At 30.1% G+C, this 26,878-nt stretch overlaps 5 protein-coding genes across 7 annotated transcripts in view; 2 read left to right on the plus strand and 3 right to left on the minus strand.

Annotated features, from left to right (window-relative positions):
* LOC123015641 (F-box only protein 25) overlaps positions 1-9,316 on the plus strand; it is a 14,967-nt gene extending 5,651 nt beyond the window's left edge. Inside the window, exons 2-4 of the mRNA XM_044415510.1 lie at positions 6,081-6,171; positions 6,220-6,842; positions 8,284-9,316. Of these exons, the coding sequence (XP_044271445.1) occupies positions 6,081-6,171; positions 6,220-6,842; positions 8,284-8,488 (919 nt within the window). The 3' untranslated portion in view covers positions 8,489-9,316. The remainder of the gene's footprint in view (positions 1-6,080; positions 6,172-6,219; positions 6,843-8,283) is intronic.
* A 2,505-nt stretch (positions 9,317-11,821) lies between these two features.
* Positions 11,822-12,328, minus strand: LOC123006352 (DNA-directed RNA polymerases I, II, and III subunit RPABC5). The gene is made up of 2 exons (XM_044400813.1): positions 12,169-12,328; positions 11,822-12,118 (listed from the first exon to the last, which is right to left on the minus strand). Exon 2 carries the CDS (start codon positions 12,102-12,104, stop codon positions 11,901-11,903), a length of 204 nt encoding a protein of 67 aa, XP_044256748.1. The 5' UTR covers positions 12,105-12,118; positions 12,169-12,328; the 3' UTR covers positions 11,822-11,900.
* A 236-nt stretch (positions 12,329-12,564) lies between these two features.
* Positions 12,565-13,480, plus strand: LOC123006279 (small ubiquitin-related modifier 3). The gene is made up of 3 exons (XM_044400693.1): positions 12,565-12,757; positions 12,842-12,961; positions 13,091-13,480. Exons 1-3 carry the CDS (start codon positions 12,740-12,742, stop codon positions 13,223-13,225), a joined length of 273 nt encoding a protein of 90 aa, XP_044256628.1. The 5' UTR covers positions 12,565-12,739; the 3' UTR covers positions 13,226-13,480.
* On the minus strand, positions 13,468-17,882 carry LOC123006216. The gene is made up of 6 exons (XM_044400561.1): positions 17,770-17,882; positions 16,888-17,002; positions 15,460-15,627; positions 14,239-14,539; positions 13,816-14,194; positions 13,468-13,770 (listed from the first exon to the last, which is right to left on the minus strand). Exons 1-6 carry the CDS (start codon positions 17,827-17,829, stop codon positions 13,498-13,500), a joined length of 1,296 nt encoding a protein of 431 aa, XP_044256496.1. The 5' UTR covers positions 17,830-17,882; the 3' UTR covers positions 13,468-13,497.
* A 138-nt stretch (positions 17,883-18,020) lies between these two features.
* LOC123006061 (NF-X1-type zinc finger protein NFXL1) overlaps positions 18,021-26,878 on the minus strand; it is a 10,947-nt gene continuing 2,089 nt past the window's right edge. For all 3 annotated transcript variants that reach the window (XM_044400438.1, XM_044400255.1, XM_044400344.1), the window contains 5 exons: positions 23,571-23,702; positions 23,311-23,522; positions 22,993-23,249; positions 18,820-18,962; positions 18,021-18,766 (listed from right to left, as the gene is read on the minus strand). In XM_044400438.1, the coding sequence (XP_044256373.1) occupies positions 18,119-18,766; positions 18,820-18,962; positions 22,993-23,249; positions 23,311-23,522; positions 23,571-23,702 (1,392 nt within the window). In that variant the 3' untranslated portion in view covers positions 18,021-18,118. The remainder of the gene's footprint in view (positions 18,767-18,819; positions 18,963-22,992; positions 23,250-23,310; positions 23,523-23,570; positions 23,703-26,878) is intronic.

Raw genomic sequence — 26,878 nt, forward strand, 5'->3', positions numbered from 1 at the left:
ATTTATATACAAAAAATATTGAAATAATTTAATAATCCTCTACTTCCATTTTCTTGTCACAAAACAGGTGAATAAAAAGTATGAAACCAAACGTTTAAAGTATTTATTTTTTGGAAAAAATAATTGATTTCAAAATTTTCTTTTTGTTTTTGAGTTCTACAATTTTTTTTTTTAAATGGCAACCCACTATAACACCATTTTTCTCATGAAGGTTATGATCTAAGAATTACAACTATCTACAGTATTCTAAATTTAAAAAAAATACATAAATTGCAATTTTGGCAAAAACTTCTGTTGTAAAATTTATTTTGAATTCTAGAAAATTTGTGATTTGATGTTCACAAATATGAATCAATAGAGGAATAAAAAGTTATATAAAAAAAATTTTACTCAACAATATCACGCACACTTTACGTACTATTTTTTCAACTTTACAGACGATATCAGAAAAAAACAATTTTATATACAGGATGTGCCAGAATTTGCGCCCCAGAAAAAAATTTCAAGTAAGAGAAGATACCAGGAACATGGAAAAAATGTTTAAAAAATTCTGTGTCAAAAATTTTGACATTTATTTTTTGACATTTGATATTTTTTTGTCTATTTAATGGTACTGATGACCTTTTTTATGTTTTTCTTTACAATTATTTAGAAAAGGTACAAAAATTTTGCCAATAAAAGCCACAAATAACATTGAACAGAGATACAATTTAAAAAATCAGCTTCCTTCTTTTTTCTTCTAATAGCCTGAAGCACAAAAAACTTGAAAAATTATTTTTTCAACAGAAATAAATAGAGTCAAAGTGCAAGATTTAAACTCTCATAACATCAAAATTTTTATAGACAGAATTTTTGTAACATTTTTTCCATGTTCCTGGTAATCTTACCTTATATGTATTTATTGATTCTCTACTTCCATTTTCTTGTTGCAAAAGATATAATATTTGCAATTATAGTTTCTTCAAATTATTCCACTACTGCAACTATGGCGTTGGTACTAAACTGTAAACATTTTTTTGAGTTTCAAGATTCTAACTAACTTCGGTTGTAAAATTTATTTTAAATAAACTTAACAATTTAAGTAGGATTTTATGTTCAATTTTTTTTATCACAAATATGGGGTTTATTATCCGAATTCTGAAATCGCAATTCTTTAAATTATATAAAAATTTGAAATATTACTCAACAATATTATACACATTTTAGAAACTTGTTTCTTAACTTTACTGACAATTAAAAAAATAATTTTATATGTACCTATGTCATGTATTCAAAAATATTGTAAAATATTTCAGGTTTCGAAGATATCGAAAATTATTCTTTTTTTGAAAAATTTATTTTCAGTCTATTCAAAGAAAAAAGAAGCTTCTACTAGAAATTCTAAAAATATTCACATTTGATATCTCCGAAACCGTTACTTTGCGGGCCCATGTTTATTAAGATTTTTTTGTTTATTTTGGTCCATACTATTACTTCCTTAAATAGTTTACAAACTTTTTTTAACACACTGTATGACTAGTAGTCTAGAACTAGAAATATTCCACAATATTTATGAAAACCACCCAGTTTCAGGGTCAATTATGCTAATTCCTTCTTGATTTATGATTAAAAAACTAATTCCAGTAAAGAAAAAACTCTTTATTGGACAACCTCGTACACAATTAAATATTTTCTGTAGCAAAAGAGCACACGTTCGCAAACAAAAACAACCATAGAGACCATCAAACCCAAAACCAGGGTTAAAAACACCAACTGCATGTCATACAAAGAAAATGCCTTCACTTTTCGATTTTCTTCAACATGTTTGCCGAACCTCATTTTCATTATAATCTTTTGGGACATGTCATTGTACCACTTCTTCGTTAAACCACCTTCGAACATTCTTGTTATCAATTGGTTTAGTCGAGGCAAATAGGGCGAACCTTCGGTTACAATAAACCCAAGATGGTACGAAATGGGACATTCCTGCACAAGATGTATCAGGGAAGTACCATCAGAAGAAACATAAACAGATTTGAATAAATTAGCGTCGTTTTTGCGTTCTAATGCCACAATATCTCCACGATAAGCGACTCGTTCAATCGCGGATTGGTTCCTATCCACAACTTTTTTTTGCAAGTTTTTAAACAATTCTGATTCGTTATTGTTGAAAACTCCGAGTGAAGTTAGAATTTTCAGTCCAGAATTATCCAACTCTTCTAAAGTGTTAATATCGGGGTAGTAGGACACGGCACTGAAAGTCTTGATGAGATTCCCTTGAAAAACCCCATTTATTATCACCAGAAATTGCAATAGAAACGTCAAAAATATTTTTCGTTCCCAACTTAACGCCAGTTTAACTGGAACGTTTATGAAAATGCTCAACATTTCTATCCAGACTTTTCCCCAATTTCTCTTGAACGCATACCAAATCAGCAACGAGAGGAAAATCACCAGAAAAATCAACAACCAAACTTTTAACCTGAAACTGTGGAAAATTTCAGCCCAGTGTGGAATTCGTCCAGATTTGGGTGCAACCACGCAGATTTTGTCATTACTGTAAGGGGCAGTAAACTCCACATAGTCATATTCCTGCCCGAGTATAAATCTCCCATTCATTGCTAAATCAACAGCCCCCTTAACCACAGCCCCCAAAGTGCCTGTGACACTACCATTTGGGAAAATTTGCCCATAGAAAGAAAATTCCTCAAAAATATCGGCAGTAAAATTCATGCTTTTTGATAATTGGGCCAAGATATTTCCATCAACTCCGCTGAAAACTCTATTTTTATTTTCTTTTACTGCAGTCGGATTTCGTGCAAACATCGATATTTTTAGTACATGGCCGTTTAGTTTCATTATTGGATTATTTCTAAATTTTCGATGCAGAAATGCGGATAAAGGGAGCGATTGAAATAGCCCAAATGGACGGTAAAGATGGACATAATTGCACGCTGTAATGAAAATTAAGCTTGAAACTTGAAATTTTGTCCAAAAAAGTTTCATTTGTGCTTGTATTTCATCGAAAAAATGATCGGTCATCAGATAGAAAATGTAGTTGGCTCTGTTATTTGGGATTACATCGAAGGGAATCTCGTGTAAGAATTTCTCTAAAATATGAGCTTCTTGCACAATAATTATGTGATCGTCGTAATAATATGGTGATTGAAGTCTCTGTTTGTGTCTATAAATAGAAATATAATTGTAAGTCGTTGTAATTCTTTTGTTAAGAGCGTAATTTCTGACTTTTACGGTAACGTCTCTTTTGTAAAAGTCTCTTATTAATTCTGTCATGAGAGAGTGATCCGTGTTGATTTTTTTGCTTAATTGAGTCACTGAAATTTTGGTATTTTGGGGAGAAAACAGCGAATACACTTTTAAAATATTGTGGGCCATTTCGTCTTCCATCGTTAAAGATTTGCAAAAGTGGAAACACACAATTAGTAAAATTCTCATCTTCGAAGCTCGGAATTTAATCACAACTTTCTGATTAAAATTGTGTCACTAATTAGAAAAACGTAATTATACAATTAACGACAACTCCTTCCATCAAAGAGGACAAGTCTTGAGTGTTTACAGTCCTTCAATTTTATTTTGTAATTAGAGTGTTTGTTTAAAACGTAAGATTGCTGTAAAGCTTTAAATTTTGTTTCTGTGTTTCTGCTTGCTTTTCTGTTACAAAAAATCATAATGTTGTCACTGTTACTGCCTATTACATTGTATTTATTTATAGCTTAGATTTGGTTTGATTAATTCAAATCTAATAATTTCCGTGCCGTTAATAATTGATCGTTGTTATACATTTTGTCGGGGAAAGCCGTTAAAAGATTTCGGGTGGTTCCTTAGGTTAAAATAGAAAAATCCTGAAAATGCTTCCTAAGGGAGCCAGAGTCTCCAGTATTCTTTTCAGTTGTCTCAGTAAACAGTTGAGATTGAGATAGATTTATAAAAATTTGCATTTAGGGTAACTTTTTGTGCTATCAAAAATTGTGTAGCTACCTTTGCTTTCAAAAACGTCTTTTTTACTGAGAATTGTACTAAATTGTGCACCCACAGAGGTCACGATTTTTTTTTAATAATTTCGAGATTTAACTCTCCCAAAAATCGACAAAAATCAAAAAAACTTTCAACTTTAAAATTGATACATATAACAAACAACATAACATATAAACAAAGGTTTTTTTTTACATTTCTAGAGGTGTTAAAGACTCAAAAAAGTGCTTGAAAGTTATTGGGTCGCAATTTAAAAAAATCGATTTTTTTTGAGTTTTTGAAAGTGAGTAGTAAAGTTAAAAATAACGCTAGAAGTATCCGATTTTGACCCAAAAATCAATAATTTTTGATTCTTATGAAAAACTAGTACTATATGTAAAATTAACCGTAGAATACGCATGTATACAAACTGTTTTGACCTTAGGACTCATAGTTTTTGACAATTTTTTTATGAAAAAAACTAAAAATGGCTCTGAACCCGGAACCATAACCCAGAGCGACTTCCGGTTTACGTCATTAGATAGATAATTTAAAGTAGATTCTAATGGTTTTCAGCTTTTTGCTCTAAGTCTTACAGTTTCGTAGAAAAAACGCATTTAAAGTTTCACAATTTTGACAATTTTTAATTTTTGAACGCCGATTACGGCGAAACTAGAAGAGATAACGCAAAATGCTTGGCAAATTCGTAATCAGCGCGTCAAAATCAATCAGATATACAGGATGCGCCAGAACTCGCGCCCTACAGAAAAATGCCATATAAGGTAAGATACCAGGAACATGGAAAAAATGTTAAAAAAATTTTATCTATAAAAATTACGAAGTGAGGGTTTAAAGTTTTGCACTTTGACTCTATTTATTTCTGTTGGAAAAATAATTTTCCAAGTTTTTTTGCTATAGGCTATTAAAAGAGGAAACAAGGAAGCTGTATCCTAAATTGTAACTGTATTCAATGTTAGTTGTGGCTTTTAGTGGCAAAATTTTTGTCACTTTACTAAATAATTGTAAAAAAAAAACATATACAAGATCATCAGTATCATTAAATAGATATAAAAAAATTCAAATGTCAAAAAATAAATGTCAAAATTTTTTGACAGATAATTTTTTTCATGTTCCTGGTATCTTACCTTACTTGAAAATTTTCTCTGGGGCGCGAGTTCTGGCGCACCCTGTATATATATATATATATTCGTATGACAATACATAAAAAAAATCAGATAAGATAGGTTTAAATTGAGACATGTTTTTAAAAACACTAATTCTTAACAAATTTTTACTGTTTTTTATTTTGTAAATTTCAGCAAAACTGTGCCTCAATGATATAATATTTTGACGTAAACCTATGTCAAATGTTCCGGGGAATCGATTAGCGTCAAAGAACCTGCAAAATTCCTAATAGTTTTGAAGTTATAGTCGGATTTATATTTTCCATACTTTTGACTTTGTCACAAATTTTCTCGATAACTATTTATCGTTGAACACTGATCTTTTTTTATATGATAGAAAATTAAATTTGCTTTCCAACGATACCAAACATAAGAGGTTATTACCAATAAGTCCGGAGTTATTGGCAATAGACCGCTCCGGGTGCCAAAAATCGACCAAAATTTCGACGAAAATCAAAAAAATTTTTAACCTTAAAATACATCCATATAACGCTTTTTACATTTAGATTTTACATTTTACATTTGGGTCAAGTTTAAAAAATTACGAATTTTTTGAGTTTTTCAAGGTGAGCGGTAGTAAAATCGTAAAATGGTCAATTTCCTAAAAGTCGTAAAAACGCTTGAAATATGGTTTTCTAGATGTAAAATTACGCGCTGAACACGATGCAACCAGTTAAAATACTCTACGATGCATAGTTTTTGAGATATTGAGTAATAAAGTCAAAAATAAGGGTACAAAAATCAAAAAAAAATTCAACTTTAAAATTGATCCATAACACGTTTTTTTACATTTCTAAAGGTCTTAAAGACTCAAAAAAGTGTATAAAATGTTATTGGGTCAAGTTTAAAAACAGGTTAAAATACTCTACGATGCATAATTTTTATTTTACAAATATTATTTATTCCTGATTTTCGTACAAATTAAATTGTGTAATTATTTTTTAGACAAAGTGGCGCAGACGAACCCTCCACATATGGAAATACCGAAACTGCCATCCAACCCCATTGCCACATAACAATAAAATCAACAAAAGAAGTAGCGCCCCCCTTCTAAAACCACTTTAATTACCCATTCCCTTTTCAGATAGCAGGTTTTAACGAATTAAACGAGGCTGTAAAAAAACTGGACTTCATGAGCGCCGTTAGAGACGTCCGCCGCTTCAACTACATTTGCGCTTTATTAGGACTACTCATCGGCCAACAAATGACCGCATTGTCGGGATGCGCCCAAAAGGTGCTTCTAGCAATGTTGGAAGAGGTCGCAAGTCAAGCGGTGACAAGTCAACACAATCCCCGAAATTTCCGTCAACTGTTAAAAAATTTAAGATCGCTGAGCGAAGCGGAACGCTCGTCTTGCTGGGGCGGCCTCCTCGGCTCCCAAATGCTGTGGAGTGAGCACACCGCCAAAATTGAACGCATACTCAAAATGGCCGCTAATATGCAAATCTGCGAACTCAGCCCGGAGTCGCGCCCGCAGTTGCTACAACTCCCGGAAGAATGCCTCCGGGAGATTATTTTAAGATTGTCGGATCATAGAGACTTGACAGCTAGTGCAGAAACGTGCGAGCAAATGGCCACAATTGTGGGGGAGCAACGCGTCTGGAGGGAGTTAACCCAATTCCACTTTTCACCCAATCAAATCGAGCTAGTTTTACCAAAAAACTGCGAGAAAGTCGACTGGAAAGACATCTATCACTCCCTCAAAAAGTGAGTTGTTTAGGGGTCCAAAACTAGTGTTGGGAAAATCGAATAATTTTGACGAATGATCTGAACTATCGAATGAATCATTCATTTATTTTATTCAATCGCTTGAGCAAATAAATGGTGGGAGAATGGTTCATTCGATAGTTCAAATCATTTGATAACTCAATCAAAATCATTTATCTACACCTGCGACCTGCGAAAGAGTTTTTTCAAAAACAGAAGAGTTAATGACTGAGAGGCGAAAAATTTAGACCGTATTGTTTTGTTTTTTTTTAATAGCAATTTCTTAAAACCCAAATTGTTTTCATACGCGCACGTGCTTGGCAAAATTTGAGTAGGTACAAACCAGTGGCAATATAAAAATTTTGGTCCACTCTAGTTGGTCAATATTATTTAATTATAAATTAGTAAATAAATTAGTAAATAATTTTTGATAAAGTTGTTTGTTAGGTACTGTTACTAATTTTATAAATAATATTGTTCGGCAAGAACCAACGGGAGTGATCTCTTGTTAGGAAAAGATTTGGGTACAGGATTGTTTTAATTGTTAGGATCAGACAGTTAGTAACAAAATCAAAGAAAATCTTATAAAATATACAAAATCAACAAATATTCAACAAGGTTAATAATATATTACCAAAAAATTCTGGCAAAAAAAACTAAATAAAAAACATTCATGTACGATAACATGATAACAAAACTAAATATGTACACTATAATAGCTATACTCGGTAAAGTAAAATCAAAAATTTTCTTATTAAAAAATGTGTAAGAATTGAATTTAAATATCTTTATAGGTGAGATCAATTCTTCTTTCTTTTTGTGCAGCGAAGTGGTCTATTATGTTGTCGTAAAAGTGAGTTTTCTTGAAGTTCTTTCAAAAACGCTTTTTCTATTGATATTATGGACAAATTATTTAAACGGTTTTGACTTGTGGAATTTCTTACAAAAGTTTTTATTCTTTTTAATGCAGAAAAAGATCTTTCGGTAGAAGCTGAGATAGCAGGTAATGACAAAATAATTGATAATAGTTTATAAATTTCTGGTACATCACTTTGTAATGAATTAGAAAATATAAACTGCATCATGTGTTCTAAATTTTGTGATTCGCCAAAAATGTTGACATCATTGTATAAAACTTTCAATTCGGTTTCTAATTTCAGTTTATCTGGTAAGTTTGGATACAAATTACAAACATGATCCACTAAACATTGAGGAAATGAATTATTAGAGTGAGATAAACACATTACTAACTGTACGTGAGAAAGAAACAAATGATTTTATTCGATAATTCGCTTTTATTCGTTTCTTCATAATGAATGATTTTTAACGAATGAATGTATTTTCTACTATCGAATAATTCGAATGATAGACAACTATCGAATTATTCGTTGAGATTGCTTCGATTGTGCCTATCCAAAACCAAAACTCTTTTTCTTGATAGGTCCTTCGGATTGAGCGAAGACCGCCAATATGCAGAAATGTTGTCGTTGTGTCGGTATTGTCGATGCCTGTTTTGGAGGTCCTCCGGGCACCCGTGTATAGCCGATCAGTGCCCGGAATTCCGGGCGAGACTTCAAGAAGCCGGGGGAATTACTCCGCCCAGTCCTGTTCCTCCTTCGGCCTTTCTGAAGTTCTTCTCCTTGTAGTTGCCTTCGTCCAATTAATTTATTGTGCTTGTGTTGCATTGTGATACATAATTGCGTATTTTTAGGGGCCGCTATCTCATGTAGATATATCGAATTTACAAATGAGTAATTTCATCACTTTTAAAACTCATTGTTTCTGATTTTTGTAAATTTGAGATATGTTATAGAACGTGTAAAAATAAGTGACACGTTTTTTACACACACCGTTTTTTATTTTTTCAATGTTGAAAAAACAGGTATGTACAAAATTACGTACCTCGTAACAAAAAGAATTTTTATCTAAAGAGCAAATCAACATATTGAAACGATTTTTTTTTAATAATAGATATAATAATAGGTACACTACGGACGTGATAATACATGTATTCTAAAAATTTGTTATTAACAAATAATTTAAAAATATATTGTTAAAACACAAAAATAAACAATTACGCAGGTTTCTAAATTCTCAAAAAACTTATGTAAAAATTTTCATATTTTTACTATGTCTTCACATAAGTTTCAAGAGGGACGTTTAAAAATGGCTGAAAAACATTTTTTTTTGAAAAAAATTACAGAAATTATAGAAAACACATAATTTCCAATAACTTATAAATATTTATTTTTCAAAAAATATCAATAATAAAAACAAATTCCTCGGTTGAGAAAGAGTACTCTTAATTTTTTTTATTCTATTTTCTGATATTAAAATAAAAGTATGTAGATTTCGCATACCTTTCATGAGCTTCGCTCGACTAAAATGATCATTTAAAAAATCGCAAATTCTTTCAACTTGTCGATTAGATTATACAGGCTGTGTCAAAAGTCCCATACCAACGTAAGGTAAGATACCAGGAGCATGAAAAAAATGTCAAAAAAATATATCTATAAAAATTTCGAAGTTATGAGAGTTTCAATTTTATTTCTGTTGGAAAAATAATTTTCCATGTTTTTTTGCTACAGGCTATTAGAAGAGGAAACAAGGAAGCTGTATCCTAAATTGTAACTTTGTCAAATGTTATTTGTGGCTTTTATTGGCAAAATTATCGTACCTTTATTAAATAATTATAAAAAAAAAGATACAGGGTGAATATAAAGTATGGAACCAAGCGGTTTTATTTTTAATCATTTGCCTCCGGAAAATAATAATTAATATAAATTAAAGTAATATAAAAAGTGTGATCGTAATTTCAGAACGAGATTTTGTTTTGTTTTTGAGTTATGCGATTTTTTTGTCAAAATTGCAATTTATGTGAAAAAATTTTTTGAAAAAATTAAAAATAAAGCAGATAGTTGTAATCCTTAGAGTATAGCTTTTATGAGAAAAATGATTTTATAGTGGGTTGCCATTTAAAAAAATTATTTTTTTTGTAGAACTCAAAAATAAAAGGAAATTTCGAAAAAATTTATTCTTGTTAAATCATCACATTTTTATAGTACTTTAGCACTCATCAATTAGTTTTTTCAAAAAATAAATAGTTTAAGCAAAAAACGTTTGGTTCCATACTTTTTATTCACCTGGTATACAAGATCATCAATATCATTATTAGACATAAAAAAATGTCAATTTTCAAAAAAAAGTAAAATTGTTTTTTTTTGTTTAAACAATACATTTTTAAATTATTTGTTAATAATTTTTTTTTTAGAATACATGTATTATTATGTCCGTAATGTACCTATTATGAAAAAAAAAGTTTTAATATGTTAATTTGTTCTTTAGATAAAAATTCTTTTTGCTCCGAAGTACTTAATTTTATACATCCCTGTTTTTTCAACATAAAAAACGGTGAAATACGTGTCTCTCATTTTTACACATTCTATAAAATATCTCAAATTTACGAAAACCAGAAACAATGAGTTTTAAAAAAGTGATCGTTTTGGCATGGAATTACTCAAATTCATATTTTTACGTACCTACTATAGTGTGTAATTTTACAAGATATCTAATATCGGTAAGGATATATTTTTCATTGGGAAAATAGCTTGAGTGATAATTGATAAGTAGCTGATATTTTGCTTTAAAGAAACGAAGTCTGAAGTGATTATTTTTTCAAGTAGATGTAACTCTCGACGATATTTAAAAAAAAATATCAAACGGTGATATACTTTCGTCTTGCTTAACTGTTAAGTATATATTTTAAGAGATTTCCACTTGTTTTTTCAAAATGGACAGGAATTACTAGTCAACTAAATCTTCCAATCTTAGTAAATTAAAAACATTTTCATTTATCTTTTTAAATAAGGACACAATGTTATACTCTAATCTCTTAAGATATAACAAAACCCTGAAGAAAGTAAGATTAATTATTTTGTAGTAATTATCTGGCTTAAAAAGTGTCAATATTAATATAAGTGTATTGTTCTCGGACCACTAATAATAATAACACTAATAGTCCAGTGATATTGAATCTAAAAAAGTTTACTTAAAATCCCCTCTGAAATGAGATTTATTATTTAACTTTATTATATTTACTATCATATTTGTTGCTTTTTTTGATTAATAAATAAATAGTCAAATTAGATTCTAACAAGTAGTCACGAAATAAATGTATTTTGTATTAATGTTTTAGTGATCTATGCACTAAAAACTACTCGAAACAAATAAAAATTGGCCTGAAAAGGAGGGTTTTTCATCGCACGTCGTCACTAAGAAACATTACTTAATAGTTGATCTGATTTTTAAACTGTTTTTCTACGACCCTAACAGAAAGTAAGTTTTTCCAATGGTCAACAAGATTTTACCTCCCTCATCTCAAAATTACAATAAAAATATAATTTCTCAGGGAAGTAAAAATATTACCCAATGGCGCAGCTGGAATATCGAGAGAAACTATTTTTCTTATTGGATCGTAGGAAAAATTATATGTATTACACTCGAGGAAAATGTCTTTTCCTCCCTGTTTTCTCCTTTGTCATACAAAAAACTATTTAATCAATTGATTTTTCGTTACAGTGCTGTCCATTATGGAATTTGTTCTGTACAGGTTTATTGTTTAAATAATAAATAAATACAAATTTATTGTTTTTTTTTTCTTTTAACACGAATAATAAGTAATAACTCGAGTACGTCTATCAAATGAGAAATGTCTAATTATTTTTTGAATACCTGTAAAAATATATACAGGCTAAACCAAAAATAACGCACAAAATTCATATTCAAAAATAAAACCCACTTGTTTTTAATGACTGTTAGAATTATGGCTTTGGGGCGTTACTTTGGGTTCACCCCTGTATAAACCACAAATTTGGCAAAAAATCTGTCTCAACGCATGACTTAAAAAATGCATAGTCATCCTTAAGCAATAATAAAGGGATAAAAAGGATATGCAAAAAGGCTGGTTTGGGAAAAAGTTATTGGAATCACAAAATGTATTTAAAAAGGCCTTTTTACATGTCGTAAAATTAAACTTACTTAAAAACTTATCACTACAGCTTATTTCTCTAATGGGGCATAATTGAGTAACTTTTCAATAAGATCAACGTGTCCCAGGAGCATTCTTCGACAACAGTACCTCTTCAACCCCAAAGCATCCAACGCATCTCCTTCCGTATATTCAGCTTGTAAAAGCCCCAGATAAGCCTCCCATTTATTTCCAATAACTTTCCCACAAGTGAAACAACGAACTGGTATAATCATTTTCTCTGAGACACCTAAAAATATAACCTAAATTTTCCAATTCAAACACTCGTAAATTACTTACCTCTCACTCTCTTCTAATCTATTTATGGTATAATTCAAACTGAAATATTTTCGGAAAGCCTTAATTGTGATTTTCTAGAAGCTTTTTGATTTTCGATTTTGTGTATTTCTGGGTTTTTTACACCAAGAGTTGTGGCAGCACTGAAGAAATGAAACGTGGGGTTGCCATCTGTCGTAAAAAACATGAAATGACAGTCGATTCCATTACTAAAATTTTGTTAAACTAAAGGTAACATAATAAATGTATTTCCAGGACAAGGCTTAAATAGTTTAATTAATTTACAAAGTTGTTGTGAGTGTGTTTTGTCATTACAAAATGGTAAATGCTTGTTAATATTGTCACCGGAAGTGTAAAATTTGAATGTCTAAAGCCGGTTTTGACTAACCGCGTAGTCACTTCCGGCAGCAGTTACCGCTACTTTGCAAGCAAGCCGGCCATTATTTGTAGCGGCAAGCTGCGTGTCTGTTGATAAAACGGTTTAAAGTGCATCAAATTCCAGTAAAACCGTTTGCATTTTCGCACCAACTTCGGTCTTAAATACCCCTAGAAGCTACAACCAAATTTGCCAAAAATGGGTGATGAAAAGAAGGTAAACATGACTTTTCTTCCTAACCATAAACCATCATTTTTTGTGTTCATTTTGATTTAATACTCAATTTTTGGGGCCCTCCAGAGCAATGAAACGGAACATATCAATCTCAAAGTCCTTGGACAAGACAACGCCGTAGTCCAGTTCAAGATCAAAAAGCACACCCCTCTCAGGAAGCTGATGGGGGCTTATTGTGAAAGAGCGGTGAGTCCACTTTTATCTCAATTCTTCGGTTAGTTGTAACATAATTACGCCGATAAGTGAGTGAGTGATTCATTGTTTACACTCCCCAGTGTAGTGACCTTGACTGGTATAATTGGGTCATAATTCCAGGGCTTGAGCATGCAAGTCGTGAGATTCCGATTCGACGGGACCCCAATCAATGAGACGGACACCCCGACATCTCTCGGTATGGAGGAGGGGGACACAATTGAAGTGTACCAACAACAAACTGGAGGATATTGTTAAAAGTAATTTTATGACGCCGCTGACCTCCTAATTACCACTACCATTGAGTGGTCAATTTGAGGTGGTTTTCTGTATAGATTTAAGCTAGTTTCTAATATAATTTTTAAGGTTAATCGAAAATACTACTTAAATGAGCACTTCTTTTGTCGCGTTTTCAATCCCAAAATTTCTGTATCGCAATGAATCCGTTTTCAGTTTTAGTGAAAGTTCAGTTGTGAATTTTGTATTCTTAAATTAAAATCTTTTGATAATTTAGGGGATTTTTTATTGATTTAGTGTCTTTTTACTTTTTTTGTTTTGACAGTTTTTTCAGCGAATACTTGATCACCACTTGACCTGAAATGTAAATTTGCGTATACAGTGGCGCCCAACAAACAAATTAGGCTGATTATGACGATTGTTTCGACTCTGTTTGGGAGTGGGACCCCGCAGGCTGTGTACCAGTAGGCCCCTTCGGACGGGGGCTTGCCCCCAGGTAAACAATGCCAATCGAAATATTTCTCGTCGTAATCACTCGCACACAAATATTTGCGTTTTTGCAAAGTCTGAAAATTATTTATTGATTTTACTTTCAAAACGAGTTAACTCACCATTCCGAATGCGGTTTGAATTGGGACATATTCATCACAAGCCCCGATTGGTTCTTTGACACCAATTGCAATTTCATCCTCAGGATTAAACAATATTGGGATTAACAAAAAACTGGTGTAGTGTATTAATAAATGTAAAATTAGTAACCAAGTACTCCAATGTGTGGTGTGTTGTGTATTTTTTTTCTTGTCTCGTCTGGCCGTTCGATCCGCCGACCATATTATCAGAAGGAAGACAACAAACAGTATGAAAAAAGTAACTTCAGAGTGAATTTTGTAAATGTCGTGTAAAGGGTGATAAATCGGTATAAACATGAGAATTCCGCCTGGTGTGCCCAAAACCCCGGCAATAATCGAACACAAAACCTCCTTCTTGGGGCTAAAATCTCTGATTAAAACTTTGGGGTTAAATTAATTGATTACTTTTTATCAGCGATCCATTTTCCGTTACTTTTGCAAATCAGTTTTCGTGTAAAGTGGAACCAAAAAGTGAAACTTGCGGCAAAAGTGGCGTGAAAATAGTAGGAATTCCAGGGGACCCAATAGTGTCTGTCTTCGATATTGGGGTCAGTGTCGTGCCAAGTCCAATGGAGGAAATTGACGCTCACAATGTCGTACGGAATGTCGATTAGAACAGAACCCAAGCCCACAGCGAAGGGCTCTGCCCATGATGGGAGTCGCGCTTTAGCAACCCCGATCGAGGAATTGTAAACGAAACAGGGATCTGTAATTTTTTTTTCCATAAACTTTTAAAATTATATTCGTTTTCATATTAATGTGCATCGAAAGGGATCATTTTAGGGTGGCAACCATGCGAAAATTCAAATAATTCTAACCTCAATCTTCCCTAAAAATTTATTCTTTTCAAATAAATGTGTCCCGAGGTGGCACAAAATAATTAAAATTAACATGGGATAAAAAACAAAGATTTTTGTCATTATTGATGTAATTAATGACGCTTTTTGTGTAAATCTTCTTGATGAACATTAATATGAAAAAAAGTATATGTTTATGTAAATGAAGTGATGCAAGACTATTAATTACAGTTGGAACTTGAAAAAGTTAAATTATAAATGCTTTCAAAAAATTTTCTATTCATGTTTTTGTGTGTTTTAAATAAAAAGAAAAATGAGTAGGCGGTGATTATAGTGCTTCAGTTGGCAATCCTGATTTTTGACAAATGTCAGCGGAAACTGTGACAAGTTGCGTTTTATTCATTTTGAGTGAAATAATGTTCACTTTAGAGCAGAAAATTTTTATTGTTGCTGACTTTCCGACATTTTAGTTTGTTGGAAAATTCCTAGCCAATGTATTGCCAACTGTAGAATATTAATCGTCGCCTACTCTCATTTGATCACACGGTATATTAAAAAACAGGTGTTATCGAAATTTTCTGTTTACATCGCTTATCGCTAATTCGATAATTTTTTAGATTAAGTGTGCAGGTGGCAGCTTTTGAAACAAAATACAAAAAATTACATAACCAGAAAAAACCAATTACAGAAATTTTTGATTTTTAGTAAGTCTTTTATTACATGAAAAATATGCTATTTTATTCACTTATTTAAAAGAGTTTCATAGTGTGTTTATGACAGACTATTTTTTTTATTGTTCAACTTTTTTATGTTTTTTTTTCTCACTTACATAAGAGCATGATGTGAAGTGGAAGTCTTCTTCCTAAAAATATTATCGGTGTTTGCGAATGCCAAAAATTATCGACGTCTGGGAGTATGTAACACAAACATTCTATAACAATCCCATGAATCAAAATTCCCAACCATAGGTAAGGTAATCTTCCTCCTCGAATTAACGCTGGAATTTTTTTAAAATTTTACTGCACCACAAAAAAGAGAAGAAAAAAATTTACTACACTTTTGGTGATTTTTGATAAACTCAGCGAAAAATGGTACTCGTATTTAGATTAAGAAAATCATTTCGAGAATACGGTTATCACGTAATTCGCGTAATCGCGCGAAATGTTTCTTATATTTTTTTATTTTTGGTCCACGGATTTCGGGATTTTTTTTAGTTAAATCCAATAGCTTGTTTATTCTGCTTTAATTTGCTTTTTTATATTCTTTTTACGTCAATTTGTCACTGAGATATCTGATTTTTAATCTTGGATAATCTTTCATTTTTTATCAAAATGAAAAAAATAATTGTTTTTTTTCAGATTTTTTTACAATTTTCCATCAGTTATTTGTTAAAATTTCAAAAGAAATAAAAATTATTGATTTTACTTTGAAATTTTATAAAAAAAAATCAATAAACAATAGGAACTGACTAATTTTTGAAAAACTATATTTTTTTAATTTCGATTTTTTTTATTTAACAAAAAAAATTAATGCAAAATTATTGAAAAAAATTGTTTTGATGAAGATTACACAATCTTCGGAAACAATAAACTTCCGTGCAAAAAATCGATCAATTCGAGAAAACAGTCTAATTTATTTAAAAATTTACACGACTATACTATTGGTGGTACCATAAACTGTAAAAAACCTGGAAAAATTTGTCAATATTTGTAAATCTGCGGTAGATTCATGAAAACTACGAAAAAAGTTAGTTTTCTTTTTTTTTTTAATTTTGATGGTGAAAAAAATTTTTTTTCAAAAAATCGGATATTATAGGAAATTTATTCTAGTTTTTGAATCTACTTCTTACATTCTCTGTGCGAACATTGGTTGCTGAGATATCGATAATCAAAGACGAAGAAAAGTAAGATATTTCAGCGAAAAATTGACAACAGAATTGAAATGAATAAGCAGTTACCCGGTATATGCATTGAACTAAAAAAAAATTCCCTGAACCAAAAACAAAATTTATAAAAAAAAATCTCGTGAAATTTCTTAGGATTGCGTTATAACCGTAGCTCTAAAAAAATTGCCAAAAATCTTAAATGTAGGAACTTGAAGCTTCAAAATGTTTTTTTTTTAATCGTTAATTAATAAATATGACCATTTTTAAAAATCTCCAAAAATGTAGGAATTTTTTTGATCCCTTAATTTTTTGGAAAGTTTCTAACTTTGACTTAAGCCTCAGCAAAATGCATTTTTTTATTTTCCAACTTACCATGAAGTAATGTCGCTATACCACCAAATATGTATGCAAATTGAGAAATCAGGTAAGTGGGTTCGTTTTTTAAGTGAATACTTAGATCAGACACTCGAACAAACCAATCCCAAAACTGAAAAAATCATCCCCTCATCATTTAATCATATTAATAGACTATTTTCTAATGCAAGAAACTAAAAATTTACGTTTTGTCGAACAATTTTGTTACAAAAAAAAAAGAAATCTTGTTTTACACTAAATTCAAATATCGTTATTTTGAGAAACCAAATTTTTCTATTTATTCAGTAGTTTGTCCCCGGATTGGGTTTACAAGAGGAATTTTTTGATCTTTGATTTTACGCCAAAACTGCAAAGGAAAAAAATTTGCTTCACCTGAAACGAGCAAATCTGTAATTAAAACTTTATTATTCTGATTCAGTGAAAAGAAAAGTTAATTTTTCTCTTGATTTTTGATTTAGAATAATTTTTCTCTGCTTTTAAGTCCTATCACATTGCCGGTTTCATTTATTTGACAACTATATGTCACTTTGACAATTAATTTATTAATTATATAATGAAAGTTCTTGTTAAAAATGACTTTGGTTTTTATCTTAAAGCTGTTTCTTATTATGTTTTTCACAAACATTTTTGTTATTTAACTTGTGTAAACTCATTTGTCAAAAAAATGAACTTTTTTCTGAGTTAGACCAATGAATTTTTAATTACAGATTTGCTTGCTTCGGGTATAGCAAAAATGTTTTTCCTTTAATTTTTTGCGTAAAATCAAAGATAAAGATTTTTCCTCTTGTAAACTCAATTCGGGGACATACTGTATGTTTAATAACAAATCAAAAATTCTAAATACAAAATAAATATTGAATCAAGCAATTTTTGACTCACCCCGTCATAATGTAATTCCTTAAATTCAGCACCGACAACATATAAATCTTTATTATCCATTTTTAGGCAGTGAGTGGTTGCAGCTGTTGCTGAGTAGGAATAAATATACCCAATGATAAATGAAATAAGTACTTGACCTTAGTAATAATATAGTAATAATAAGATAAAAATATTTAAAAATTTAATCACCTGTCTACCGATTACTTGGCTTATCATTTTTATAGACCAAGGAGTTGAAATAAAACAAAAAATTGTGCAAATCCTTTATTTCTCAAAGAACTAAGTGTGACAAATAAAAAAATTTTTTTTTTCAAATTAACTCAAATTAAATAAAACCTTAAATCCTAAATCATCTAAGTAGAAAAAACACTACTGTAGATACCACAACTCCCGTGATTGTGGTTATCAAAACCAAATGTCTCTTAATAAACCCAACTTCTTCCTCTTCTTCGTACAACCTTCGCTCCCTCGTCCTCTTCTTACTCTCAAACATCTTCTTATACTTGGCCAACTCCCTCTCATTCTTCAACTCCTCCTCTTTCCGTTTTTGCTCATTGATCATTTCCTGCTGCTTAATTTCCTCCTCTTTCTTCCGGAGACAACCCTCATCACACTCAACTTTCGCCGAATTATTACGAACCATCTCGCAGGAAAACTCCTTCTTCAACCTTTTACATTTACAAGTCAGTTTGACTTTCCTGCGACAAAGTTCCGGATTTGGGCAGGGGCCCGAATGGCAATTTGCGCGACATCTGTGACCACAATCGAAACTCCTTGGACACTGATTACCACAACTTTGGATTTCTTCTCTCTTTGGATTCAACCAATCGTTGCATGACACGTAAGGCTGATTAAGGCCACAATGGCACCTTATACGAAGCATTTGTTTGCAAGGGGGGCAAGGGCCGGGGTGGCATGGTTTAGGGCATTCGTGGGGGCAACCCTCAGGTCGGGGTTTGGAGCACGGGGCTTCGCATTTTTCACAATTTTGGCCGGCCTAATTAACATGAATTTTAATTAATTAATAATTTTAATTAATTAATTAATAACCTTGATTTTGTCAGGGGGGGCTTCCACCAAGTGACATGGAAGGGCACAAGTGTGGTTTTCGCAGTTTAGGAGACGTCCACATGGTCGGAGACAGCTCGAGGGGGCTGCTTGGTAGCAAGGCCAGTCGCAGGTCTCGTGCTCACCTAATTAAATACCAGGAACATAAAAAAATGCTAAAACAATTCTAACTATAAAAATTTTGAAGTTGTTGAATTTTGCACTTTGACTCTATTTTTTGTTTTTTTTTTTTTCAGAAAATTCCAGTACTTAATTCACAAGTAATTTCAGTAATTCCAAACAATCCAAAAATAATTTTATTAATTCCAAATAATTCAAAGAAATTTCAATTAAATTCCAAAAATTTGTACAACTAATTCTACAGTTAATGGCCCCTCCATCTTTTCTTTTTTTTCTTTATTGAACATTTTGAGATTCCAAAATAATCCATCATAATTTCATTGTCTTCAGATTATTTTCTACATATAATTTCAACTTAATTTTTGTGTTATAGTTCAAAGAAATTCAACGTAATTTAAAAAAATCTTTGATAATTCAAAAAAAAACTTGCAGAAAAATTTCAGTAATTCACACAAATAATTTCAGTAATTTCAAAAATAATTTTATTAATTCCAAATAATTCAAAAAAATTTCGATTAAATTCCAAAAATTTGTACAACTAATTCTACACATATAATTTTTCCTTCAGCAAGAAAGACTTCAAAATTAACAATTTCTCTTGATATCTCAGTTTTACTATTAAGTCTAGCAGCATGTTTTTCCGTTTTTATGGTAAAATTTTTACCTCTCTAAGAGATTACAAATATTTTTATTGTAATTTTGATAATTAGCCACTTTTCTTTCAGTTAGGGTCGTAGGAAAAAAATGTATTTGTTTCTACATACCAAATTACAATTATTTTAAGCCAACATGGTGAAACTAAAAACAAACAGTTTTTGGATTTCATTTTAAGATAAAAAATATTTTGTAGTGTTTAAACGCACTAACTTTTTTTGAAGAATTGATTTTTTAGATGGGCAATTAGGGTAAGAGTATACAGGGTGCGCCAGAACTCGCGCCCCAGGAACATTATTAACTATAAAAAGTTACGACAGTTTAAATTTTGCACTTTGACTCTATTTTTTCTGTTTAATGTTATTTGAGGCTTTTATTGGCAAAATTTTTGTACCTTTACTAAATAATTATAAAAAAATATCATTAAATAGACATAAAAATATTCATATCACATTTTTATAGTATTTTATCATTCATCAATTAGTTTTTTCACAGAATAAATACTTTAAGTAAAAACGTTTGGTTCCATAGTTCTTATTCACCTGGTATTTTTTAAGTATAAAATTATGGACGCGTGTAAAAAAATTAATTCATTATACATTTTTATGTAGTTTTGAAAAACAAAACAAAAACTGGGGGCCCCAAATTACTACTTTATTTCTCTTCTCAACGGTTGATATAAAAATTAATTAATAATAATTTTTGTAAAAAAATACTATAAGTTGTTTTTATTTATACAGGGTGATTTTAAAATATACGACACTATTTAAACCTATAAGTCAATAATAAGGGAGAAAATCAGGCAGGTACGAAAAATGGGGATGAAAAAACATAAATTTTATTTTTTTTTAAATATNAAATATTCCAGTTTATTGTTGAGATTTCAAAATCACCCTGTATGGAGAAAATTTAAATTTAAAAAAATTCCAGCTTTAATATTTAGAATTTTTCGAAATTTTTGCACCTTGCCCTTGAAAATCCATTACTTAATTAATTATGGGCAACTAAAAGAGAAATGTTAAAAATGAATTAAGGTTACGTTCAGGGAAAAGAAACTCTAAACCAATAGATTCAGTACCAAAAAATTATCTTTGGTACAAATTTTAGTAAATTTATTAAATAGACATAAAATGCTCAGAAACAATAATTTTTCCGACTTGTTTTCACATTACCCTTTTGTATTTTTCTGTTTTTTTTTTTGTTTACTATTTTCTTGTTTCATTTAGTCTTCCTGTTTAGTTATATTAAATTACTTTCAGGTTTTCTGTTTTTTCGATTTTTTTGACTACTTTTATCCATTTTTTGATACTCTTCTTTCTCCAATATTTTTGTCCTACATTCTTCTAATTCAAAGTCCAATATTCGTGTTTGCATATTTTTATTCTTTCTTATGTTGTGTTACTCGTTTTTAACATCCTTGTTTCCAATTTTTCAACTTTATTTCTTTCATTCTTATTTTTTTGTAAACTCTATCTTAAATGTTTTTAACGTCGCTTTGTCTTTTTTTAAACTTTCTTTCAAATCAGTTTTGTCAAATTGTTCTGCCTTCGCAAATTATCTTATCCTGATATTTTTTGTTTTTGGTTTGCTTCTAAATTAACTAATGACAAACTGAAACACAGTATCTAAACAAAATGAATACTATATTGTAATAGTTTTGCAAAAAAAACTTTTAAATTACCAGAAAATTTGATGAAAAAAGTAAATCTTCTGTTTTTATTTTTTTAATAGATTTGGTTTTCTTTGTTATAACGTTTCTGTTTTTTTATTATTCTTATTTTAGGTAAATTATCTGCTTTAAAAAGCGATGTTTGCTACCGCAAAATTTATGCACTTTTAGGCCCGTTTTTCTCTGCACTGATTGTACATAAAGAACCAATCTGTCGAATTATGCGCACTTTGAACATTTGAAATTTTTTTTAAAGAAGTATCAAATAAAGGCTAAAACCGCTAAAAACGACTCGAATCGGTATTTTTGAATCAAAAATAGAGCAAAATACGAATTTTAGTACACAATAAATGAACTTAATTCACAGTGTTATGTAAATCTTTCAAAAATGTCAAAATTTGACAGTTTGGACATTTAACAGTAAAGAAAATTAATTAACATTTATTCTTCAAATAATATTTTTTTTCTTAACTATAAAATCGAAGAAGCCGATTTTTAAAACAAAAATTTTAATTATTTTTCTTGTCGAAAAATCTAAAACGTGTTCGGATTGGTTGATTATAAAAGACGTAATTGATTGGCTAAGGATCGAACAATGACACTCAACTTTAACCCATTACATAATTTTTTACTTTTTATTGGTCTAATAATCGAAAGAGAATGATTCATATTGGCTCTGGGGTTGGCTCCACCCATTGTGCAAAATTAGATCCAATTAAAGTAAGATAACTCACACTAAACGCTGATTTGTTATAAAAATTCGATTCAGAAATCAATAATTATTCACGATTTTTTAAATGGGTGGAGTTACTTATCGTTGCTAGGTTTTTGTCGAATTTTGCCCAATAAGAAATAAAAACCGGTTTGTTCTCACCTTAGTGGTAATTACGTGAATGGGAAATGATTATTATTGGTCCTTGTAATCGAAATTAAAAATGTGTCCAACCAGTCAAATTCAAGATTTCGCAAAAACCTCACCGATTATCAATAAAAAACTGTTTTAATATAATTCAAATTTGCTTTGAAAAAACGCAAAAATAATGAATTTAAATTAATTTTTCCAGTTAGCCACGAAAAATTAATGTTAGATAAGGGACTCTTTCGTCAATTTTTTTCTTAGTGGGTTCCAAAAAAAATGCAGATTAAAGCTTAATGTGACTAAAAAAATTTCGTTTGATTTTTTTGAAGAGTGTGAGCGACATTGTCGCGAAATGTCAACAACTGTCTGAAGTGTCAGATTGAATGATTTAGGCACTTTTAGACCTTTTTTCTCTATGAAACTTTTTTTTTGCAATCGATAGTTTTTCCATTAAATTTTTATTTTCTATCTTTGCTTAGTCTCCGCATTTTGCCGTTTTTCACTTTTAGCATGTCCAAAATTGCTACTGCGCGAGAGAGTAAGTTAAATTAATTTTTCCACGGGTTGAGAGAGTTGGAGCTATCACGTTTTAGTAATACATAGATAAAATGTCAAATTTTTTTGACATTCCTGGTACCGTACGATCAAAAAAAAAATCAGAGTAAGCGATGATTAAAATCCTTCAGATGGCAATCCTGATTTTTGATATCAAATGTCGGCGGAAACTGACAAGTTTAAGTTTAGAATTTAATCGACGCCTACTCTAATTTATTTTTTATTTGATCGCACGGTATTTTATCATCAATTATTTACAAAACACCCTGTATAAAATTAATTTTTATTAATAACAAACCTAAACACGTGACTGACACCGGGACTTCACAATTGGGACAATCCAAAGCCTTGCGTTCCAATTGTGGTTTCATTTGTTCCCAAGGCATCGACGCCTTCTTAGTTTCGATTTTCACAAAAACGGCAGAATGACAAGGGGCACTGCAAAGGTGAGCGCACTTGAGACGAGATTTATTGCAGGTTTGTTTACACGGTGGACAATCCCCAAAGTGGCACTTGTGTGGTTCCCTCGATTCGTGGTGACAGTCTGGAGGGATTCTAAAAATTGCAATTTTTTTTTGTTTTGTTTTTTTTTTTTTTTCATTTTGTGATAACTTACAAACACAATTTGCTACATTTTGGTGGTTTAGTTTTATGTTTTCGTCCACACGGCACAGTTAATTTGGTTTGACCACAACGACAAGTCACAACATCGGTTTGGTTGCAAGGGTAACACAGACCTCTGTGACACACTGAATTGCACTTGTGATTGCCACAATTGAGGGTGCGACCACAGGGTTTTTCACATGGTGGACAACTGCCATCACAACACTAAAATTCAATTTGGGGGAAAACAGTCATTTTTCGCAAAATACCGACCTTTTTGTTGCAAGGGTGTTTATTGCAATCCCTCATTCGTTTGCATTTTGTTTCGCAGAAGTAGGGTTTAGAGCAATGCACTTCTTTTAAATGTAGGCCACATTTGCATGACTTTTCGACTATTTCAAGGCACTGAAATCATAATTAATGATAACTTCAACAATTTTAATTATTTTTTGATAACAATTTTTGGGCGGCAAAATTATTAACTTATTAAAACTGAAAATATTTTGTTTTGGCAAAAATGCTCAAATTTTTAAATAATTCACAATTTTCAGCTTGATATAAAATTTTACACTTTTTGGTTTTTGACATTTAATTATTTTTTGACAACAATTTTTGGGCGGCAAAATTATTAACTTATTAAAACTGAAAATATTTTGTTTTGGCAAAAATGCTCAAATTTTTAAATAATTTACAATTTTCAGCTTGATATAAAATTTTACACTTTTTGGTTTTTGACATTTTTTTCTTAGCCAATTCAATAGATCTTTTAATTTTAATTTTTTAATCACCTAAATATTACATAATAGTAAATAGTAATATTAAGTAATTCACTTTTTTTCTTTTTTTCTTCTCATGTATTTGGGTTTTTAGTTATCTTCTGTGCTCTTTTTTTGACCACTGTATAATAAGTAGGTACTTGTAGTGTTAACACCAATAAACTTTTTGGTTTTTGACTAATGACGTCATCGACTTTTTTTTTAGCTAATTCCATAGATATTTTAATTTTCACCTAAATATTAAATATTACATAATAATGAATGTAATAGTAATATGAAGTAATTCTATTTTTTTCTTTTTTCTCTTTTTTTCTTCTCGTGTATTTACTTATCTTCTGTGCTCTTTTTTTTGACCTGTGTATAGTAGGTAGGTACTTGTATTATTAACACTAATAAACTTATTATTATTAAAGTTTTCGAGAAAAAACACCAAAAAAGTGAAATAGTATCAACAAAAAAAACATCCAATTTTAAATAAAGTATTATTTTTGAAAAGTGTTTTCTTCAAACCTCTCTTACTATTTTTATAAAGTAAATTCCGTTTAGGAATTAACACACTAATGTAAAAAAATAAGATAAAACTATTCTTACAACATTATAGAGTCTTGTTTAATCTACCTTTAAAAATATTTATACAGTGAGCGGCAAAATTATAAAATAACTTATTAAAACTGAAAATATTTTGTTTTGGCAAAAATGCTCAAATTTAAAAAAAAAACACAATTTTCAGCTTGATTTAAAATTTTACACGTTTTGGTTTTTGACTAATGACGTCATTGACATTTTTTTTAGACAATTCAATAGATCTTTTAATTTTAATTTTTTAATCACCCAAATATTACATACTTAATAGAAAATAGTAATATTAAGTAATTCTATTTTTTTTCTTTTTTTCTTCTCATGTATTTACTTATCTTCTGTGCTCTTTTTTTTGACCTGTGTATAATAGGTAGCTACTTGTATTGTTAACACCAATAAACTTATTATTATTAAAGTTTTCGAAAAAAATCACCAAAAAAGTGAAATAGTATCAACAAAAAAAAACATACAATTTTAAATCAAGTTAAAAATTTGATTTTTTTAAAAAGAAAATTGACCTGTTCGAGGATTTTTGTCAAAACAAAATGTTTTCAGTTTTATTCCAAAATTTTGTCATTTTTCCGATCACTCTTATCAATGTGAGAAAAAAACATAAATGTCAATTCTTGCTCTCACAAAATTGTGAAAAATGTTGATCTGGGAATTCAATACTTCTGCTTCAATTGCTTTTTTTTTAATTTCTACAGTGGTACATGATTGTAAATTCAACCCCATGAAGAATTTCTTAATTTTGGGCAAAATATGAATTTTAGTAGCATTAAAATCAAATTAACTCTTCCAAAAACGGCAACTTTTTCAATTCAAACAAAAAAATCATTATCACGCAATATTAACGGTTTCAGTCTTGAACTTTTAAACAAATCAACCCGACGTTCAGTCAGCCATGAAAAAATTAAAAATTTTATTTTTCAATGTGGAAACTTCTATACATTTTTTTTAAATTCATGGACTCCTTAAATTAATTTAAATTTAACACAGGTTACTAATTGCTTGAAAAAAAATGCAAAAATGTTCAGCTTTACAAATTTTAAATTTGTGCTCCGTCCCATATTTTTCAAAATGCTGCGAATGCGGTTAAATATACAAGGAAAACGTAAGAAAGAAAGTTGTTGAGAATAAGTCTTTTTTAAAGGAAATTAAATTCTCTACAACACCCTTTCTTACATTTTCTTTGTTTCTTCAACTGTATTCTCAGAATTTTGAAAAATATGTGGTGGTAAAAGTTTTTTTTTAAATAGGCGTCTACTAATTAATTAACATTTTTCTAAATTTTTTTGATAAATGAGACCGTAACAATTTTGTGTTTTATGAATACTTTCTGCTAATTTACCTAACAAGTTTTTATACTGCTAGAGCATCAAACTTTGATATCACAATTACAAACTTTGACTTGGTTAACTAAAAATCGTATTTTGTATTTTAACACAAACCAGACCAAATGGTAAAATTGCGTTTAATTCAAAATCTAATTGGTATTTTTTTCCTGATTTCGTAAATACTTACAGGAAGTGAATCTGTGTAGTTCAGTATAAAAATTAGAATTCAACTTATTGTAAGAAAATTACTTTTTATTTTTTTTTGGCTTTGTTTGTAAATGAAAAATTACCAAAAAATTATGGAATGTACCTTATCAATGCTCAGGTAAGTGTAAAAAAATTCAACACTTTTATTTAATTACAAGTGGGGATTTCTTTTCTGCGCGTAACCGATGCCCCACCCGGTATAGTGTTCATTAATTATTTGTCTGTAATTTTTTTGTGTGCTCACCGTTATTTAACTATAACCATTTTTTTCTTTCTTGCTCTTAAAACTTTATTTACCCATTGAACAAAAATTGAACAAAAAAAAAACTTTTAGTTCCAGAACGCAACTCTTTCAGGTACACACTTTTTTTTTAAATTCCGTACAGGTACAGCTATTTACTGGATTTTAAAAATAATCATTTTTCAAGTTGTTTCAAAAAATAGGTAATAAAATATCAGTTTTTCATCGGTCTATGACCAATTATTTTAGATTTCAGATTTTTTACTTTCTCCGTTAATCTCATTAACTTCATAACCCCTCATAAAATCTCGTACATTTTTGATAATTTCAAAGCATTCTTAATATAAAGTAGTCATTGTCTATTACTTATTTAGTGACATAATAGGCATTTAAAAAAATAAATTAAAAAAATAAAATAGTATTATAATGAACAAAGAAAAA

The sequence above is a fragment of the Tribolium madens genome, unplaced genomic scaffold (assembly GCF_015345945.1).
Source record: "Tribolium madens isolate multiple individuals breed KSU strain unplaced genomic scaffold, Tmad_KSU_1.1 Scaffold_11;HRSCAF=98;Tcas5.2_LG3b, whole genome shotgun sequence".
In the NCBI taxonomy this organism is placed as follows: domain Eukaryota; kingdom Metazoa; phylum Arthropoda; class Insecta; order Coleoptera; family Tenebrionidae; genus Tribolium; species Tribolium madens.

Coding starts and splice junctions, on each gene's coding strand:
- LOC123006279 (XM_044400693.1), top strand. Junction 12,962..13,090: donor GGGCTTATTGTGAAAGAGCG/GTGAGTCCACTT, acceptor TCATAATTCCAG/GGCTTGAGCATGCAAGTCGT.
- LOC123006352 (XM_044400813.1), bottom strand. CDS start 12,104: ATGATTATACCAGTTCGTTGTTTCACTTGTGGGAAAGTTATTGGAAAT.
- LOC123006216 (XM_044400561.1), bottom strand. CDS start 17,829: ATGGATAATAAAGATTTATATGTTGTCGGTGCTGAATTTAAGGAATTA. Junction 14,195..14,238: donor AAATGGATCGCTGATAAAAA/GTAATCAATTAA, acceptor CAGAGATTTTAG/CCCCAAGAAGGAGGTTTTGT. Junction 13,771..13,815: donor TTCAAACCGCATTCGGAATG/GTGAGTTAACTC, acceptor AATAATTTTCAG/ACTTTGCAAAAACGCAAATA.